This window comes from Oncorhynchus nerka, linkage group LG2 (genome assembly GCF_034236695.1).
Source record: "Oncorhynchus nerka isolate Pitt River linkage group LG2, Oner_Uvic_2.0, whole genome shotgun sequence".
NCBI classification, from domain to species: Eukaryota; Metazoa; Chordata; class Actinopteri; order Salmoniformes; family Salmonidae; genus Oncorhynchus; species Oncorhynchus nerka.
The window spans coordinates 7,275,147-7,294,927 of NC_088397.1; the positions used below are offsets into that span (position 1 = coordinate 7,275,147).

General features: G+C 46.6%; 1 protein-coding gene across 1 annotated transcript in view; it reads left to right on the forward strand.

Annotated features, from left to right (window-relative positions):
- Window positions 1-19,781, forward strand: part of vps8 (VPS8 subunit of CORVET complex) — an 87,190-nt gene that overhangs the window by 26,037 nt on the left and 41,372 nt on the right. The window contains exons 11-21 of the mRNA XM_065020548.1: window positions 1,392-1,499; window positions 1,605-1,685; window positions 3,386-3,556; window positions 4,405-4,479; window positions 4,611-4,646; window positions 6,101-6,191; window positions 7,494-7,540; window positions 7,643-7,732; window positions 8,173-8,219; window positions 17,458-17,680; window positions 17,942-18,031. Coding sequence (XP_064876620.1) covers window positions 1,392-1,499; window positions 1,605-1,685; window positions 3,386-3,556; window positions 4,405-4,479; window positions 4,611-4,646; window positions 6,101-6,191; window positions 7,494-7,540; window positions 7,643-7,732; window positions 8,173-8,219; window positions 17,458-17,680; window positions 17,942-18,031 — 1,059 coding nt within the window. The remainder of the gene's footprint in view (window positions 1-1,391; window positions 1,500-1,604; window positions 1,686-3,385; window positions 3,557-4,404; window positions 4,480-4,610; window positions 4,647-6,100; window positions 6,192-7,493; window positions 7,541-7,642; window positions 7,733-8,172; window positions 8,220-17,457; window positions 17,681-17,941; window positions 18,032-19,781) is intronic.

A 19,781-nucleotide genomic window follows, 5' to 3' on the forward strand; every position in this document is an offset into this window, starting at 1 on the left:
GAACAGAACAGGAGGCTGGGGGGGGCACTATAGATGCTGCCTGGCTAGGAACAGAACAGGAGGCTGGGGGGGCACTATAGATGCTGCCTGGCTAGGAACAGAACAGGAGGCTGGGGGGGCACTATAGACGCTGCCTGGCTAGGAACAGAACAGGAGGAGGGGGGGCACAATAGATGCTGCCTGGCTAGGAACAGAACAGGAGGCTGGGGGGGGCACTATAGACGCTGCCTGGCTAGGAACAGAACAGGAGGCTGGGGGGGCACTATAGATGCTGCCTGGCTAGGAACAGAACAGGAGGCTGGGGGGCACTATAGATGCTGCCTGGCTAGGAACAGAACAGGAGGATTGGGGGCACTATAGACGCTGCCTGGCTAGGAACAGAACAGGAGGCTGGGGGGCACTATAGACGCTGCCTGGCTAGGAACAGAACAGGAGGCTGGGGGGCACTATAGACGCTGCCTGGCTAGGAACAGAACAGGAGATTGGAGGCTGGGGGGGCAGGCTGGGGGGGCACTAGACGCTGCCTGGCTAGGAACAGAACAGGAGGCTGGGGGGCACTATAGACGCTGCCTGGCTAGGAACAGAACAGGAGATGCCTGGAGGCAGGAGGGGGGCACTATAGACGCTGCCTGGCTAGGAACAGAACAGGAGGCTGGGGGGCACTATAGATGCTGCCTGGCTAGGAACAGAACAGGAGGCTGGGGGGGGGCACTATAGACGCTGCCTGGCTAGGAACAGAACAGGAGATTGGCCTGGCTAGGAACAGGGAGGATGGGGGCACTATAGATGCTGCCTGGCTAGGAACAGAACAGGAGGATGGGGGGCACAATAGATGCTGCCTGGCTAGGAACAGAACAGGAGGCTGGGGGGGGGCACTATAGACGCTGCCTGGCTAGGAACAGAACAGGAGAAAGGCCCTGTAATTTCTATTCATTGTATAAAGATTCAGCTATTTGCTGAACTGATTAAAGTACATCAGTCTTCATCATACTCTGTGGTAGTGCCAGTAATAAGGTTTTGTTCACATACAGCAGGCAGAGAGAATATAAAGGACGCTGATTTTGTAAAGGCTGGAGGACATTGTTGGAGAACCCTTTTGTTCCAATAAACCCTTGGTCCTAAGCTGTCGCCCCTGGGCCCTTGGGCATTTGTTTTGGTTCTTCGTATGAGGGTTATTCACCTCATCCTCCACCAGTCTGTAGCACCCACCTCGCTGATATACTCTACACCCTGGCAACCATTTTATACACCACAGTACTCACCGTGGATTGGCTGTCGTATTGGCACAGCTAGAAATGGCACCCTGGTCTACAGTAGTGCACTATATAGGGAATAGGGTGCCATTTGGGACACTGATGAATAAGACCTGTCTATTGTTGTTGATGTTGCAGACGGACCCAACCAGTGTTCCCCAGCTGGCCTGGCAGTTTGTCCCCGTTCAGAAGGTGGTCAACCCCGTCCTGGCATTCTGCAGAGGAGACACCGTACACTTCCTGCTGGTAACACCTCACTTCCTGTTTACTTCCTGGTTACCATTATTCCTTGTTTAGTAAACAATAACAATAGATTTTTTTGTTGTTGACTGACTGACTGTTTGTGTCCAGGTGAAGAAGGATGAGACCGGAACCATCCATGTCATCAAGCAAAGACATCTGCAGCTGAACTGTGACATCATCAGTCTGAATGTAAGTGCCGCATGATGTCACTTCAGGATCTGTCTTTCTTTACAGGCCACATCTCTTCTTTTTTTAAACCTCTGCCCTTCTCCGTTCCTTCCTCTTATCCTTACTGAATGGGCGTGTTTGACGTCGCAGCTGATTTGACCATTTTAGTCAAATAACTACTCAGTATTATTTGTCAGACAGTCACAATTTACTCATGATACGTCACAGTTTTGAACACAGCCAAGGTCTCTCTGTCGCCTTGTTCTGTCGCGCTTTCTAGCTCTGGCTCTGCCTCTTTTATTGTCCCTCTCCTTCACCCCCTGCCTCTCTGTTATTATCCCTCTCCCTCTCCTTCACCCCCTGCCTCTCTGTTATTATCCCTCTCCCTCTCCTTCACCCCCTGCCTCTCTGTTATTATCCCCTCCTTCACCCCCTGCCTCTCTGTTATTATCCCTCTCCTTCACCCCCTGCCTCTCTGTTATTATCCCTCTCCTTCACCCCCTGCCTCTCTGTTATTATCCCTCTCCTTCACCCCCTGCCTCTCTGTTATTATCCCTCTCCTTCACCCCCTGCCTCTCTGTTATTATCCCTCTCCTTCACCCCCTGCCTCTCTGTTATTATCCCTCTCCTTCACCCCCTGCCTCTCTGTTATTATCCCTCTCCTTCACCCCCTGCCTCTCTGTTATTATCCCCTCCTTCACCCCTGCCTCTGTTATTATCCCCCTCATTCACCCCCTGCCTCTGTTATTATCCCTCTCCTTCACCCCCTGCCTCTCTGTTATCCCCCTCCTTCACCCCCTGCCTCTCTGTTATTATCCCTCTCCTTCACCCCCTGCCTCTCTGTTATTATCTCTCTCCTTCACCCCCTGCCTCTCTGTTATTATCCCTCTCCTTCACCCCCTGCCTCTCTGTTATTATCCCTCTCCTTCACCCCCTGCCTCTCTGTTATTATCCCTCTCCTTCACCCCCTGCCTCTCTGTTATCCCACTCCTTCACCCCCTGCCTCTCTGTTATTATCCCCTCCTTCACCCCCTGCCTCTCTGTTATTATCCATCTCCTTCACCCCCTGCCTCTCTGTTATTATCCCTCTCCTTCACCCCCTGCCTCTCTGTTATTATCCCTCTCCTTCACCCCCTGCCTCTCTGTTATTATCCCTCTCCTTCACCCCCTGCCTCTCTGTTATCCCCCTCCTTCACCCCCTGCCTCTCTGTTATTATCCCTCTCCTTCACCCCCTGCCTCTCTGTTATCCCCCTCCTTCACCCCTGCCTCTCTGTTATCCCCTCCTTCACCCCCTGCCTCTCTGTTATTATCCCTCTCCTTCACCCCCTGCCTCTCTGTTATCCCCCTCCTTCACCCCCTGCCTCTCTGTTATTATCCCTCTCCTTCACCCCCTGCCTCTGTTATTATCCCTCTCCTTCACCCCCTGCCTCTCTGTTATTATCCCTCTCCTTCACCCCCTGCCTCCCTATTATTATCCCTCTCATTCACCCCCTGCCTCTGTTATTATCCCTCTCCTTCACCCCCTGCCTCTCTGTTATTATCCCTCTCCTTCACCCCCTGCCTCTCTGTTATTATCCCTCTCCTTCACCCCCTGCCTCTCTGTTATTATCCCTCTCCTTCACCCCCTGCCTCCCTTTGTCTCTCTCTCTCTCTCTCGCTCTGTGTCTCTCTTGCTCTTTCACACCCACTCACCTATTGTGTTTCCCCTCAACCTCCACAGTGGATCAACAGTCGTACCCTGGTGGTGATGGACAGTGGGGAGAAGCTGCGTGTGGTGGACCGACCCAGCCAGGAGGAGCTGGAGAGCTTGGACGTGGCTGAGGTGCAGCTGGTCTACAACAGCAGCCATTTTAAATCGCTGGCAACGGGGGGAAACGTCAGCCAGGCACTGGTGAGGGTCAGGGGTGAGGGGTCAGGGTCAGATGTCAGAGGTGACGGTAGAGAAGTTGCGGTGGGTAGGATAGATAGTGAGGGTTGAGAAGTAATGGTAGGGAAGTGGTAGGGGTGAAAGGGCATGGAGAATGGTTCATATGTCAGTAGCTGTAGAGGGGAAGTCATCACCTAGCACTGGCAAAGGTCACAGGTGAGGGGTTAGAGGTCAGTGGTAGTAGAGGGTGTCAGGTAAGTTTTATGGGTCAAAGGTTAAGTGTTAGGGAGCAGGGTCAGACAGTACAGGACTAGGCTGGCTAGTGGGAAAAGGTTGCACAAGATAATTTATCCCCCTGAAGAATCAGTCTCCGCTACCTTAACTACTAAACACCAAACTGTTGAAACCAGCTAGGAAGGTTACAAACCATTACCTGGAATGAAACTTTTTAATCACCAGTCTACCTGTTGTAGAGCAGCTGGCTCTGTCCAATCACACAGGACCAACGTCCTCGTCACTGGATCAGAAACAGCCAGAGAGGAGAGCGTCTCTTCAGGGGGACTGAAGCTGTTCAATCAAGGAGCAGGGGGGTCACCAGTGATTCCCTCCCACCTGTCTCCCATACCTCTACATGGAGTCATTCAGAGTCAACATGAATCAATCATAACCATGATGTTTTGGATCTTCCTGAAATAATCATTGAATCCGTACGAAGGTCTTGTTCAGGATTCTTGGCATATGTTTGCCACATTTGTATCTAAAAGTATTTTTGAGAAATAGCAGTCATGGTTGATTTCGGGTTGATTTTCACTCTGAATAACAGTGTCCTGGCCTTTGACCTCTGCTCTCCAGACTAACAGTGTGTGTTTTAGGCCCTAGTAGGAGAGAAGGCCTGCTACCAGTCTGTCTGTAGCTACGCAGGACAGATGGTGTTACTGGGGACCAAGGTAGGTGTGTGTGTGTGTGTGTGTGTGTGTGTGTGTGTGTGTGTGTGTGTGTGTGTGTGTGTGTGTGTGTGTGTGTGTACAGTTGAAGTAGAAACACAAGCGTTGTCTAATTGAGTTCTTCTCTCTTCCAGTCAGCCCACATCCTGACTCTGAGGAACTGGAGGGAGGTAAGTTTGTCTCTGACTTGCCACCATACCAGTCTAAAACTAAAGGTTATCGATTATATCATTCTACTTGTGTGTCTCTGAGGGGGATTTAATGGATCTGTCTCTCTGAGGGGGATTTAATGGATCTGTGTCTCTGAGGGGGGTTTAATGGATCTGTGTCTCTGAGGGGGGTTTAATGGATCTGTGTCTCTGAGGGGGGTTTAATGGATCTGTGTCTCTGAGGGGGATTTAATGGACCTGTGTCTCTGAGGGGGATTTAATGGACCTGTCTCTCTGAAGGGGATTTAATGGACCTGTCTCTCTGAGGGGGATTTAATGGACCTGTCTCTCTGAGGGGGATTTAATGGACCTGTCTCTCTGAGGGGGATTTAATGGACCTGTCTCTCTGAGGGGGATTTAATGGACCTGTCTCTTTGAGGGGGATTTAATGGACCTGTCTCTCTGGGGGGGGTTTAATGGACCTGTCTCTCTGAGGGGGTTTAATGGACCTGTGTCTCTGGGGGGTTTAATGGACCTGTGTCTCTCTGGGGGTTTAATCTGTGTCTGAGGGGGTTTAATGGACCTGTGTCTCTCTGAGGGGGTTTAATGGACCTGTGTCTGAGGGGGGTTTAATGGACCTGTGTCTGAGGGGGGTTTAATGGACCTGTCTCTCTGAGGGGGTTTAATGGACCTGTCTCTCTGAGGAGGAGTTAATGGACCTGTCTCTCTGAGGGGTTTAATGGACCTGCCTCTCTGAGGAGGAGTTAATGGACCTGTCTCTCTGAGGGGGGTTTAATGGACCTGTCTCTCTGAGGGGGGTTTAATGGACCTGTCTCTCTGAGGGGGATTTAATGGGCCTGTCTCTCTGAGGAGGAGTTAATGGACCTGTCTCTCTGACAGGGGTTTGAGGGGGATTTAATGGAATGGACCTGCCTCTCTGAGGGAGGAGTTAATGGACCTGCCTCTCTGAGGGGGGTTTAATGGACCTGTCTCTCTGAGGGGGGTTTAATGGACCTGTCTCTCTGAGGGGGATTTAATGGGCCTGTCTCTCTGAGGAGGAGTTAATGGACCTGTCTCTCTGAGGGGGATTTAATGGACCTGTCTCTCTGAGGGGGATTTAATGGACCTGTCTCTCTGAGGGGGATTTAATGGACCTGTCTCTCTGAGGGGGATTTAATGGACTCTGAGGGGATTTAATGGACCTGTCTCTCTGAGGGGGATTTAATGGACCTGTCTCTCTGAGGGGGATTTAATGGACCTGTCTCTCTGAGGGGGATTTAATGGACCTGTCTCTCTGAGGGGGATTTAATGGACCTGTCTCTCTGAGGAGGAGTTAATGGACCTGTCTCTCTGAGGGGGATTTAATGGACCTGTCTCTCTGAGGAGGAGTTAATGGACCTGTGTCTGAGGGAGATTTAATGGATCTGTGCTGCTGGAGACATTCACTGCTCTAACTCTTTCTCTCTCTCACACAGCGGGTGGACTGTCTGTTGAAACAGGAACGTTTTGTTGAGGCTCTGTCCTTGGCCTGGTCCTTCCATGAGGGCACCGCCAAGGCTGTACTGGGTGAATAGTCTCCTCTTCCTCTCCTCCTCCTCTACCTCTCCTCCTCCCCTCCCTCTCCTTCTCCCCTCCTCTCCCTCTTCTTCTCCCTTCCCCCCTTTTCTCTCATCCTCTGTTCCCCTCCTCCCTCTTGCTCTTCTCCCCTCCTCTCCCCCCCTTTCTCTCCTCCTCCGTTCCCCTCCTCTCGCTCTCCTCCCCCCTTTCTCTCCTCCTCCGTTCCCCTCCTCTCCCTCTCCCTCCCCCCCCTTCTCTCCTCCTCCGTTCCCCTCCTCTCTCCCTCCTCCTCCTCCTCTCCTCCTCCCCTCCTCTCTCCCTCTCCTCCTTCCCTCCTCTCCTCCTCCCCTCCTCTCTCCCTCTCCTCCTCCCTCCCCCCCTTCTCTCCTCCTCCGTTCCCCTCTCCCTCTCGCTCTCCTCCTCCCCTCCTCTCCTCTCCCCCTCCACTCCTCTCTTAGGGCTGGTTTATACTTTGTCTATTAACATGTCTATAGACAATTAGAATGCGAGTGTCTCTGGTCAGAACAACATTTCATTTCTACTCCGGTGGAATGTCTGTAGCCCGTCGCTGCGTCCGTTGTCATGGTTACCTGACTGAGACCGCGACGACACACTCAACAACCGTAAACTATTTTCTGTAATTTAGCTCACCATTAACGTGTAAATAATGGCCTTGTTGTGAGTTTATTTAGCTGTAATAATGAATATAAGTTAGCTTGTCAGCTATGACATGGTCATTATTTGAACAGGCTAGCCAGCTAAGCTAGCTAACAATCTAGAAACCAATCAAAAACATTGTTAAGAAAGTTGTTTTTAGTTGCCAGGTTTTCTGGATTGACATCTACTAAAATTAATGTATAAACGGATGGGTTTATTGGTGTTTAAAAATACAGCTTTTATGCTATTTTGGAGGCGGGCGGCCTGTTGTTTTTGTCTTAATACTTGTTCACAACGACAAGTTTGATATCGGACATCAATAGAATGTCACTATGATGTCACTGCTACAGTTGTCATACCAACTGAAAACCAGCTCCAGAAGGCCTGAGATCTACTGTGTGGAACGCCTGGCCTCTTCTGTACTATAAAGGACAGGTGTTTTCACTGTTTTGTCCTTGAATCATTTATACACTGCAGTACTTTACATTCTGAGCGCTTCCTGTTGGTGGCCTTTTCACTGATGGCACAGAGGCCATTATACATTTAATAGCAGAGTTTTTACATAGATTTTTCTTTTCTTGTTAATTAAAGTGAAAACACACAACCCTTTGAGTCATTGTGTTGATGTACTGTGAATGTCTGGTATTTTTCCAGGGCTGTTTGGGGACCCAGCAAAGAGGAAAGGTGTAGTGGCAGACAAGGTGAATCCCTCTTCCATCCTTCCCTCCTCCCTTCCTTTCCTACCTTCCCTCCTCCACCCCCCTTCCACAAAGAAATCTATCTACTTTGATTGATCTCTCCAGATGATTGCGATTCTGTTCCAGTATGTGGAGCTCTCAGTGAAGAAATGTCCAGAACACGGCAAGATACAGGTCATGGAACAACATTTCCAGGTACACACACACACGCACACACACACACACACACCCTATACACACACACATACCCCCCGATACACACACACCCTATACACACACATACCCCCGATACACACACACCCTATACACACACACATACCCCCGATACACACACACACACACACACACAACTTATACACACACACATAGCCCCGATACACACACACACACACACACACACCCTATACACACACACATACCCCCGATACACACACCGCACACACCCCACGATACACACGTTAATCTGTCCCACGGTTCAGTTTGACAACGCTCGGGACCTTGAAATCTGTCTTTCATTCGCCTTTAAGGCTTGTCCTTGTGCTTAGGCTGCCTGGGTTGAGTAGCTAATCTCTCTCTTTTTCTCTCTCTCCATCCTCCCTTCATCCCTCCATCCCTCTCTTTCTCTCTGTCCGTAGGACATGGTGCCTGTCATGGTAGATTACTGTCTGCAGCTGCAGAGGACGTAAGACACACAGGCGCACACACACACAGGCGCACACACACACAGGCGCACACACACACAGGCGCACACACACACAGGCACACACACACACAGGCACACACAGACACAGACACACACAGACACAGACACACACACACACAGGCACACACACACACAGGCACACACACACACAGGCACACACACACACAGGCAGACACACACACAGGCAGACACACACACAGGCAGACACACACACAGGCAGACACACACACAGGCACACACAGGCACACACACACACAGGCACACACACACAGGCACAGGCACACACAGACACACACACACACAGGCAGACACACACACAGGCACACACACACAGGCACAGACACACACACACACACACACAGGGAACAGTTAGGAGGAATACTGTATACACACACACACACACACACAGGGAACAGTTAGGAGGAATACTGTATACACACACAGACACGCACGCACACACACACACACCCAGGCACAGACACACACACCCACCCACACACACACACACATCGCGTCTAATGGCCCTCGCGTTGCCTATTCCCAGCACTCTGCTAGCTTATTCATTAAAGGGACAATTCACATTTTTTAAAACTTCATATCATCCGCAGTTCTTAAGTGAAGGAAGGAGCCTTTTAGTCCAGTCAGAGTAGAGCAGAGTAGCAGCCCCTTCAGCACAGAGATGGACAGAGAAAGGAAGATCTTTCTTTATCTCTTTGGGCTCCCGATTGGCGCAGAGGTCTAAGGCACTGCATCTCATTGCAAGAGGCATCACTACAGACCCTGGTTCGATTCCAGGCTATATCACAACCGGCTGTGATTGGGAGTCCCATAGGGCGGCGCGTAATTGGCCCAGCGTCGTCCGGGTTTGGCCGGGGTAGGCCGTCATTGTAAATAAGAATTTATTCTTAACTGACTTGCCTAGTTAAATAAAGGTTCAATAAAAAAAATGTCAAATACAAATTGTCATCTCTCTCTCAAAATGAAGGCTGACCTCCACAAAAGGTTAAGAAAGAACAAACTGAGATATCTTCTGGCACCAGATGTCATTTTTAATGCAGTTAGTTTCATATGCGCTGAGTGGTCTTTATTGTTTGACTGGGGTTCTCTTCAAGGGACAAAGCATTAAAGGGATATTTCAAAATTATTCCGCTTTATATTCATCAGCTCTCCAGCACCACCCCAACATCAACATATGTGAAAATGCCTAGTTTCTATGTTTGGTATTAAAAAAGATGGAGAAAGATGAGTGTTTCCAATGACATCATCGGTGTGCATCATGTGATTTTAACCAATTTGGATTAGGCATTTCCTACTAATTGGTTGTTTTACTACAAAACATAGAAACTAGGCATTTTCACATATGTTGATGTTGGGGCGGTGCTGGAGAGCTGATGAATATAAAGCGGAATAATTTTGAAATATCCCTTTAATGCTTTGTCCCTTGAAGAGAACCCCAGTCAAACAATAAAGACCACTCAGCGCATATGAAACTAACTGCATTAAAAATGACAAACAAACGATAAACAAAGGGAGTCAATCCGCTGTGTGAACGTGCTTTCAGTTTGTTCCTGTGTGAACGTGCTTTCAGTTTGTTTGTTCCTGTGTGAAAGTGCTTTCAGTTTGTTCCTGTGTTAACGTGCTTTCAGTCTGTTTGTTCCTGTGTGAACGTGCTTTCAGTCAGTTTGTTCCTGTGGGAACGTGCTTTCAGTTAGTTTGTTCCTGTGGGAACGTGCTTTCATTTAGTTTGTTCCTGTGTGAACGTGCTTTCAGTTAGTTTGTTCCTGTGGGAACGTGCTTTCAGTCTGTTTGTTCCTGTGTGAACGTGCTTTCAGTCTGTTTGTTCCTGTGGGAACGTGCTTTCAGTCTGTTTGTTCCTGTGTGAACGTGCTTTCAGTCTGTTTGTTCCTGTGTGAACGTGCTTTCAGTTTGTTCCTGTGTGAATGTGCTTTCAGTCTGTTTGTTCCTGTGTGAATGTGCTTTCAGTCTGTTTGTTCCTGTGTGAACGTGCTTTCAGTTTGTTCCTGTGTGAACGTGCTTTCAGTTTGTTCCTGTGTTAACGTGCTTTCAGTTTGTTCCTGTGTGAATGTGCTTTCAGTCTGTTTGTTCCTGTGTTAACGTGCTTTCAGTTTGTTTGTTCCTGTGTGAACGTGCTTTCAGTTTGTTCCTGTGTGAACGTGCTTTCAGTCTGTTTGTTCCTGTGGGAACGTGCTTTCAGTCTGTTTGTTCCTGTGTGAACGTGCTTTCAGTTTGTTCCTGTGGGAACGTGCTTTCAGTCTGTTTGTTCCTGTGGGAACGTGCTTTCAGTTAGTTTGTTCCTGTGGGAACGTGCTTTCATTTAGTTTGTTCCTGTGGGAACGTGCTTTCAGTTAGTTTGTTCCTGTGGGAACGTGCTTTCATTTAGTTTGTTCCTGTGTGAACGTGCTTTCAGTTAGTTTGTTCCTGTGGGAACGTGCTTTCAGTCTGTTTGTTCCTGTGTGAACGTGCTTTCAGTCTGTTTGTTCCTGTGGGAACGTGCTTTCAGTCTGTTTGTTCCTGTGTGAACGTGCTTTCAGTCTGTTTGTTCCTGTGTGAACGTGCTTTCAGTTTGTTCCTGTGTTAACGTGCTTTCAGTCTGTTTGTTCCTGTGTAAACGTGCTTTCAGTCTGTTTGTTCCTGTGTGAACGTGCTTTCAGTCTGTTTGTTCCTGTGTGAACGTACTTTCAGTCTGTTTGTTCCTGTGTGAACGTGCTTTCAGTCTGTTTGTTCCTGTGTTAACGTGCTTTCAGTCTGTTTGTTCCTGTGTTAACGTGCTTTCAGTCTGTTTGTTCCTGTGTGAACGTGCTTTCAGTCTGTTTGTTCCTGTGTTAACGTGCTTTCAGTCTGTTTGTTCCTGTGTGAACGTGCTTTCAGTCTGTTTGTTCCTGTGTGAACGTGCTTTCAGTCTGTTCCTGTGTGAACGTGCTTTCAGTTTGTTTGTTCCTGTGGGAACGTGCTTTCAGTCTGTTTGTTCCTGTGTGAACGTGCTTTCAGTCTGTTTGTTCCTGTGGGAACGTGCTTTCAGTCTGTTTGTTCCTGTGTGAACGTGCTTTCAGTTTGTTCCTGTGGGAACGTGCTTTCAGTCTGTTTGTTCCTGTGGGAACGTGCTTTCAGTTAGTTTGTTCCTGTGGGAACGTGCTTTCATTTAGTTTGTTCCTGTGGGAACGTGCTTTCAGTTAGTTTGTTCCTGTGGGAACGTGCTTTCATTTAGTTTGTTCCTGTGTGAACGTGCTTTCAGTTAGTTTGTTCCTGTGGGAACGTGCTTTCAGTCTGTTTGTTCCTGTGTGAACGTGCTTTCAGTCTGTTTGTTCCTGTGGGAACGTGCTTTCAGTCTGTTTGTTCCTGTGTGAACGTGCTTTCAGTCTGTTTGTTCCTGTGTGAACGTGCTTTCAGTCTGTTTGTTCCTGTGTAAACGTGCTTTCAGTCTGTTTGTTCCTGTGTGAACGTGCTTTCAGTCTGTTTGTTCCTGTGTGAACGTACTTTCAGTCTGTTTGTTCCTGTGTGAACGTGCTTTCAGTCTGTTTGTTCCTGTGTTAACGTGCTTTCAGTCTGTTTGTTCCTGTGTTAACGTGCTTTCAGTCTGTTTGTTCCTGTGTGAACGTGCTTTCAGTCTGTTTGTTCCTGTGTTAACGTGCTTTCAGTCTGTTTGTTCCTGTGTGAACGTGCTTTCAGTCTGTTTGTTCCTGTGTGAACGTGCTTTCAGTCTGTTTGTTCCTGTGTGAACGTGCTTTCAGTCTGTTCCTGTGTGAACGTGCTTTCAGTTTGTTTGTTCCTGTGGGAACGTGCTTTCAGTTTGTTTGTTCCTGTGGGAACGCGCTTTCAGTTTGTTTGTTCCTGTGGGAACGCGCTTTCAGTTTGTTTGTTCCTGTGGGAACGCGCTTTCAGTTTGTTTGTTCCTGTGGGAACGCGCTTTCAGTTTGTTTGTTCCTGTGGGAACGCGCTTTCAGTTTGTTTGTTCCTGTGGGAACGTGCTTTCAGTTTGTTTGTTCCTGTGGGAACGTGCTTTCAGTTTGTTTGTTCCTGTGGGAACGTGCTTTCAGTTTGTTTGTTCCTGTGGGAACGTGCTTTCAGTTTGTTCTTTCGTAACCCTTTGTGGTGGTCGGCCTTAGTTTGGAGAGAGAGAAAGATCTTCCTTTCTCTGTCCATCTCTGTGCCGAAGGGGCTGCTACTCTGCTCTCTGCTGCACTCGGACTGGACTAAAAGGCTCCTTCCTTCACTTAAGAACTGCCATCCCGTCCCGGTTCCAGAGAATTCTATTATCAGTCTATTATGGTCCCATCCCTGCCCCAGAGCCTCCTAGCATTTGTATTCATTATGGATCCCCATTAGTTCCTGCCAAGGCAGCAGCTACTCTTCCTGGGGTCCAATTTTAATACAATTTTAAAAACATTACAATACATTCACATATTTCACAACACACTGTGTGCCCTCAGGCCCCTACTCTACAGCTACCACATATCTACAGTACTAAATCTATGTGTGTGTGTATGCATGTGTCTGTGCCTATGTTTGTGTTGCTTCACAGTCCCTGCTGTTCCATAAGGTATATTTTTATCTGTTTTTTTCTATCTAATTTTACTGCTTGTGTCAGTTACCTGATGTGGAATAGAGTTCCATGTAGTCATGGCTCTATGTATTACTGTGGAATAGAGTTCCATGTAATCATGGCTCTATGTAGTACTGTGGAATAGAGTTCCATGTAATCATGGCTCTATGTAGTACTGTGGAATAGAGTTCCATGTAATCATGGCTCTATGTAGTACTGTGGAATAGAGTTCCATGTAATCATGGCTCTATGTAGTACTGTGGAATAGAGTTCCATGTAATCATGGCTCTATGTAGTACTGTGGAATAGAGTTCCATGTAATCATGGCTCTATGTATTACTGTGGAATAGAGTTCCATGTAATCATGCCTCTATGTATTACTGTGGAATAGAGTTCCATGTAATCATGGCTCTATGTAGTACTGTGGAATAGAGTTCCATGTAATCATGGCTCTATGTAGTACTGTGGAATAGAGTTCCATGTAATCATGGCTCTATGTAGTACTGTGGAATAGAGTTCCATGTAATCATGGCTCTATGTATTACTGTGGAATAGAGTTCCATGTAATCATGCCTCTATGTATTACTGTGGAATAGAGTTCCATGTAATCATGGCTCTATGTAGTACTGTGGAATAGAGTTCCATGTAATCATGGCTCTATGTAGTACTGTGGAATAGAGTTCCATGTAATCATGGCTCTATGTATTACTGTGGAATAGAGTTCCATGTAATCATGGCTCTATGTATTACTGTGGAATAGAGTTCCATGTAGTCATGGCTCTATGTAGTACTGTGGAATAGAGTTCCATGTAGTCATGGCTCTATGTATTACTGTGGAATAGAGTTCCATGTAATCATGGCTCTATGTAGTACTGTGGAATAGAGTTCCATGTAATCATGGCTCTATGTATTACTGTGGAATAGAGTTCCATGTAATCATGGCTCTATGTATTACTGTGGAATAGAGTTCCATGTAGTCATGGCTCTATGTATTACTGTGGAATAGAGTTCCATGTAGTCATGGCTCTATGTATTACTGTGGAATAGAGTTCCATGTAGTCATGGCTCTATGTATTACTGTGGAATAGAGTTCCATGTAATCATGGCTCTATGTAGTACTGTGGAATAGAGTTCCATGTAATCATGGCTCTATGTATTACTGTGGAATAGAGTTCCATGTAATCATGGCTCTATGTAGTACTGTGGAATAGAGTTCCATGTAGTCATGGCTCTATGTAGTACTGTGGAATAGAGTTCCATGTAATCATGGCTCTATGTAGTACTGTGGAATAGAGTTCCATGTAGTCATGGCTCTATGTATTACTGTGGAATAGAGTTCCATGTAATCATGGCTCTATGTAGTACTGTGGAATAGAGTTCCATGTAATCATGGCTCTATGTATTACTGTGGAATAGAGTTCCATGTAGTCATGGCTCTATGTATTACTGTGGAATAGAGTTCCATGTAGTCATGGCTCTATGTATTACTGTGGAATAGAGTTCCATGTAGTCATGGCTCTATGTATTACTGTGGAATAGAGTTCCATGTAGTCATGGCTCTATGTATTACTGTGGAATAGAGTTCCATGTAATCATGGCTCTATGTATTACTGTGGAATAGAGTTCCATGTAGTCATGGCTCTATGTATTACTGTGGAATAGAGTTCCATGTAGTCATGGCTCTATGTATTACTGTGGAATAGAGTTCCATGTAATCATGGCTCTATGTAGTACTGTGGAATAGAGTTCCATGTAATTATGGCTCTATGTAGTACTGTGGAATAGAGTTCCATGTAATCATGGCTCTATGTAGTACTGTGGAATAGAGTTCCATGTAATCATGGCTCTATGTAGTACTGTGGAATAGAGTTCCATGTAAACATGGCTCTATGTAGTACTGTGGAATAGAGTTCCATGTAATCATGGCTCTATGTAGTACTGTGGAATAGAGTTACATGTAGTCATGGCTCTATGTAGTACTGTGGAATAGAGTTCCATGTAATCATGGCTCTATGTAGTACTGTGGAATAGAGTTCAATGTAGTCATGGCTCTATGTAGTACTGTGGAATAGAGTTCCATGTAATCATGGCTCTATGTAGTACTGTGGAATAGAGTTCCATGTAATCATGGCTCTATGTAGTACTGTGGAATAGAGTTCCATGTAGTCATGGCTCTATGTAGTACTGTGGAATAGAGTTCCATGTAGTCATGGCTCTATGTATTACTGTGGAATAGAGTTCCATGTAGTCATGGCTCTATGTAGTACTGTGGAATAGAGTTCCATGTAGTCATGGCTCTATGTATTACTGTGGAATAGAGTTCCATGTAGTCATGGCTCTATGTAGTACTGTGCACCTCCCATAGTCTGGACTTGAGGACTGTGAAGAGACCTCTGGTGGCATGTCTTGTGGGGTATGCATGGGTGTCCGAGCTGTGTGCCAGTAGTTTAGACAGACCGCACTGTGCATTCAAGTCCATCTCTCTTCCACTTTCAGCCAGGAGAGATTCACATGCACATTATTCATATTAGCTGTCTGTGTCCATCTGTGCTGCTCTGTTCTGAGCCAATTGCAATTTTCCTAAGTCCCTCTTTGTGGCACCTGACCACAGGACTGAACAGTAGTCCAGATGTGACTAAACTGGGGCTCGTAGGACCTGCCTTGTTGATCGTGTTGTTAAGAAGGCAGAGCAGCACTTTATTATAGACAGACTTCTCCCCATCTTAGCTACTGTTGTATCAATATGTTTTGACCATGACAGTTTACAACCCAGGGTTAGTCACCTCAACTTGCTCAATTTCCACATGATTTATTACAAGATTTAGTTGAGGTTTAGGGTTAAGTGAATGATTTTGTCCCAATTACAATGCTTTTAGTTTTAGAAATATTTAGGACTAACTTATTCCTTTCCACACACTCTTTGTTAAGTGCTGCAGTCATTTCAGTCGCTGTTGTAGCTGACATGTATAGTGTTGAGTCATCTGGAAACATAGACACACTGGCTTTACTCAAAGCATGTCGATAGTGAAGATTGAAAAAAGTAAGGGGCCTAGACAGCTTCCCTGGGGAATTCCTGATTCTACCTGGATTTTGTTGGAGAGGCTTCCATTAAAGAACACCCTCTGTGTTCTGTTAGACAGGTAACTCTTTATCCACAATATAGCAGGGGGGTGTAGTAAAGCCATAACACATACACCACCGTTCAAATGTTTGGGGTCACGTAGAAACGTCCTTGTTTTTGGAAGAAAAGATAAATATTGGTCCATTTTAAAATAACATCAAATTGATCAGAAATACAGTGTAGACATTGTTAAGGTTGTAAATGACTATTGTAGCTGGAAACGGCAGATTTTTTGATGGAATATCTACATAGGCGTATAGAGGCCCATTATCAGCAACCATCACTCCTGTGTTCCAAGGGTTACGTTGTGTTAGCCTTTTAAAATGATGAACTTGGATTAGCTAATTAATAATTAGAAAACCCTCTGTTCTGATTAAAGAAGCAATAAAACTGGCCTTTATACTAGTTGAGTATCTGGAGCGACAGCATTTGTGGGTTCAATTACAGGCTCAAAATGGTCAGAAACAAAGACCTTTCTTCTGAAACTCATCAGTCTATTCTTGTTCTGAGAAATGAAGGCTATTGCATGCGAGAAATTGCCAAGAAACTGAAGATCTCGTACAACGCTGTGTACTACTCCCTTCACAGAACAGCACAAACTGGCTGTAACCAGAATAGAAAGAGTAGTGGGAGGCCCCGGTGCACAACTGAGCAAGAGGGCAAGTACATTAGTGTCTAGTTGTAGAAACAGATGCCTCACAAGTCCTCATTAAATAGTACCCGCGAAACACCAGTCTCAACTTCAACAGTGAAGAGGCGACTCCGGGATGCTGGCCTTCTAGGCAGAGTTCCTCTGTCCAATGTCTGTTCTTTTGCCCATCTTAATCTTTTATTTTTATTTTTGAATTTTACCCCCTTTTTCTCCCCAATTTCGTGGTATCCAATTGTTAGTAGCTACTATCTTGTCTCATCGCTACAATTCCCGTACGGGCTCGGGAGAGGTCGCAAGTCATGTGTCCTCCGATACACAACCCTACTCTGCCTAGAAGGCCAGCATCCCGAAGTCGCCTCTTCACTGTTGACGTTGAGACTGGTGTTTTAATCTTCTGTTTAACCAGCTATATACTGTACCCGCCTGGTGGAGAACTGTTACCATGAACATGCTCTTCTCTCTGTGGTCCTATAGGGACCTACTGTTTAACCAGCTATATACTGTACCCGCCTGGTGAAGAACTGTTATCATGCTCTTCTCTCTGTGGTCCTATAGGGATCTACTGTTTAACCAGCTATATACCCGCCTGGTGGAGAACTGGTACCATGAACATGCTCTTCTCTCTGTGGTCCTATAGGGACCTACTGTTTAACCAGCTATATACCCGCCTGGTGGAGAACTGGTACCATGATCATGCTCTTCTCTCTGTGGTCCTATAGGGACCTACTGTTTAACAAGCTATATACCCGCCTGGTGGAGAACTGGTACCATGATCATGCTCTTCTCTCTGTGGTCCTATAGGGACCTACTGTTTAACCAGCTATATACCCGCCTGGTGGAGAACTGGTACCATGATTATGCTCTTCTCTCTGTGGTCCTATAGGGACCTACTGTTTAACCAGCTATATACCCGCCTGGTGGAGAACTGTGTGGCTCGGGGGGTCTTCCTGGAGAGTTTGGAACCCTACATCGTGTCGGAGCGTCTGGGCTGTGTGACCGCTCCCGTCATGAGAGACCTGCTGACCCACCTACAGGATAACAACATGATGGACAGTGTAGAGAACTGTCTGATACACCTGGACATCACCAGCCTCGACATACAACAGGTAGGGAGGAGACAGGGGAGGAGACAGGGGAGGAGACGGGGGAGGAGACGGGGGAGGGGTGGAGACGGGGGAGGGGAGGAGAGGACAGGAGAGGAGAGAAGAGGAGACGGGGGAGGGGAGGAGACAGGAGAAGAGAGGATGTCTGTCAGTGTTTCCTCTCTTCCCTCTAGATATTTACTACTGTCATTAACCTTGTTCCAATCACCAGCAGGTCAAGTCTGTAGACTCAGGTAGTAACCTGTTCTCTCGCTGTGTATCCAGGTGGTCCAGATGTGTTGGGACAACCAGCTGTATGATGCCATGATCTACGTGTTCAACAGGGGAATGAATGACTACATCACCCCTATGGAGGTACTATAATACTGTTTAATGACTACATCACCCCTATGGAGGTACTATAATACTGTTTAATGACTACATCACCCCTATGGAGGTACTATAATACTGTTGAATGACTACATCACCCCTATGGAGGTACTATAATACTGTTTAATGACTACATCACCCCTATGGAGGTACTATAATACTGTTTAATGACTACATCACCCCTATGGAGGTACTATAATACTGTTTAATGACTACATCACCCCTATGGAGGTACTATAATACTGTTTAATGACTACATCACCCCTATGGAGGTACTATAATACTGTTTAATGACTACATCACCCCTTAATGGAGGTACTATAATACTGTTTAATGACTACATCACCCCTATGGAGGTACTATAATACTGTTTAATGACTACATCACCCCTATGGAGGTACTATAATACTGTTGTTTAATGACTACATCACCCCTATGGAGGTACTATAATACTGTTTAATGACTACATCACCCCTATGGAGGTACTATAATACTGTTTAATGACTACATCACCCCTATGGAGGTACTATAATACTGTTTAATGACTACATCACCCCTATGGAGGTACTATAATACTGTTGAATGACTACATCACCCCTATGGAGTTATTGACATGTTAGTCATTTAGCAGACGCTCTTATCCAGACTGACAGGTTTCACACCCTTTTCTCTTTCATATTGTTTTCTTATTTCCTGGATATCAAAGAACCTACATATACAACACTATCTTCCACACACATTCTGTCTCTCTCTCCCTCTCTCGCTCTCTCGCTCTCTCTCTGTGTCCCTCCATCTCTCCCTGTCTGTCTCTCTCTCTCTCCCTGTCTGTCTGTCTCTCTCTCTCTCAGCCTGTTGTTATGTGTTTCTCTCTTACTCCTTCCCTTGTGGGACTGATCCTCTTAGTCTGAAAGTAGATGAAAGCTGAGTGTGTGTTGTTCAGCTACTCCTCTGAACCCACAGATGAAAGCAGACTGATGGGGGAGGAGGGGAGAGGTATATGTATTACAGGTGTCCTCTCTGGTTCTCTCTGCCTCTCTCTGGTTATCTGGCTCTCTCTCTGGTTATCTGGTTCTCTCTGCCTCTCTCTGGTTATCTGGCTCTCTCTCTGGTTATCTGGCTCTCTCTCTGGTTATCTGGTTCTCTCTGCCTCTCTCTGGTTATCTGGCTCTCTCTCTGGTTATCTGGCTCTCTCTCTGGTTATCTGGTTCTCTCTGGTTATCTGGCTCTCTCTGGTTATCTGGCTCTCTCTCTGGTTATCTGGTTCTCTCTGCCTCTCTCTGGTTATCTGGTTCTCTCTGCCTCTCTCTGGTTATCTGGTTCTCTCTGCCTCTCTCTGGTTATCTGGTTCTCTCTGCCTCTCTCTGGTTATCTGGTTCTCTCTGCCTCTCTCTGGTTATCTGGTTCTCTCTGCCTCTCTCTGGTTATCTGGCTCTCTCTGCCTCTCTCTGGTTATCTGGTTCTCTCTGGTTATCTGGTTCTCTCTGCCTCTCTCTGGTTATCTGGTTCTCTCTGCCTCTCTCTGGTTATCTGGTTCTCTCTGGTTATCTGGTTCTCTCTGGTTATCTGGTTCTCTCTGGTTATCTGGTTCTCTCTGGTTCTCTCTGGTTATCTGGTTCTCTCTGCCTCTCTCTGGTTATCTGGCTCTCTCTGCCTCTCTCTGGTTATCTGGCTCTCTCTGCCTCTCTCTGGTTATCTGGCTCTCTCTGCCTCTCTCTGGTTATCTGGTTCTCTCTGC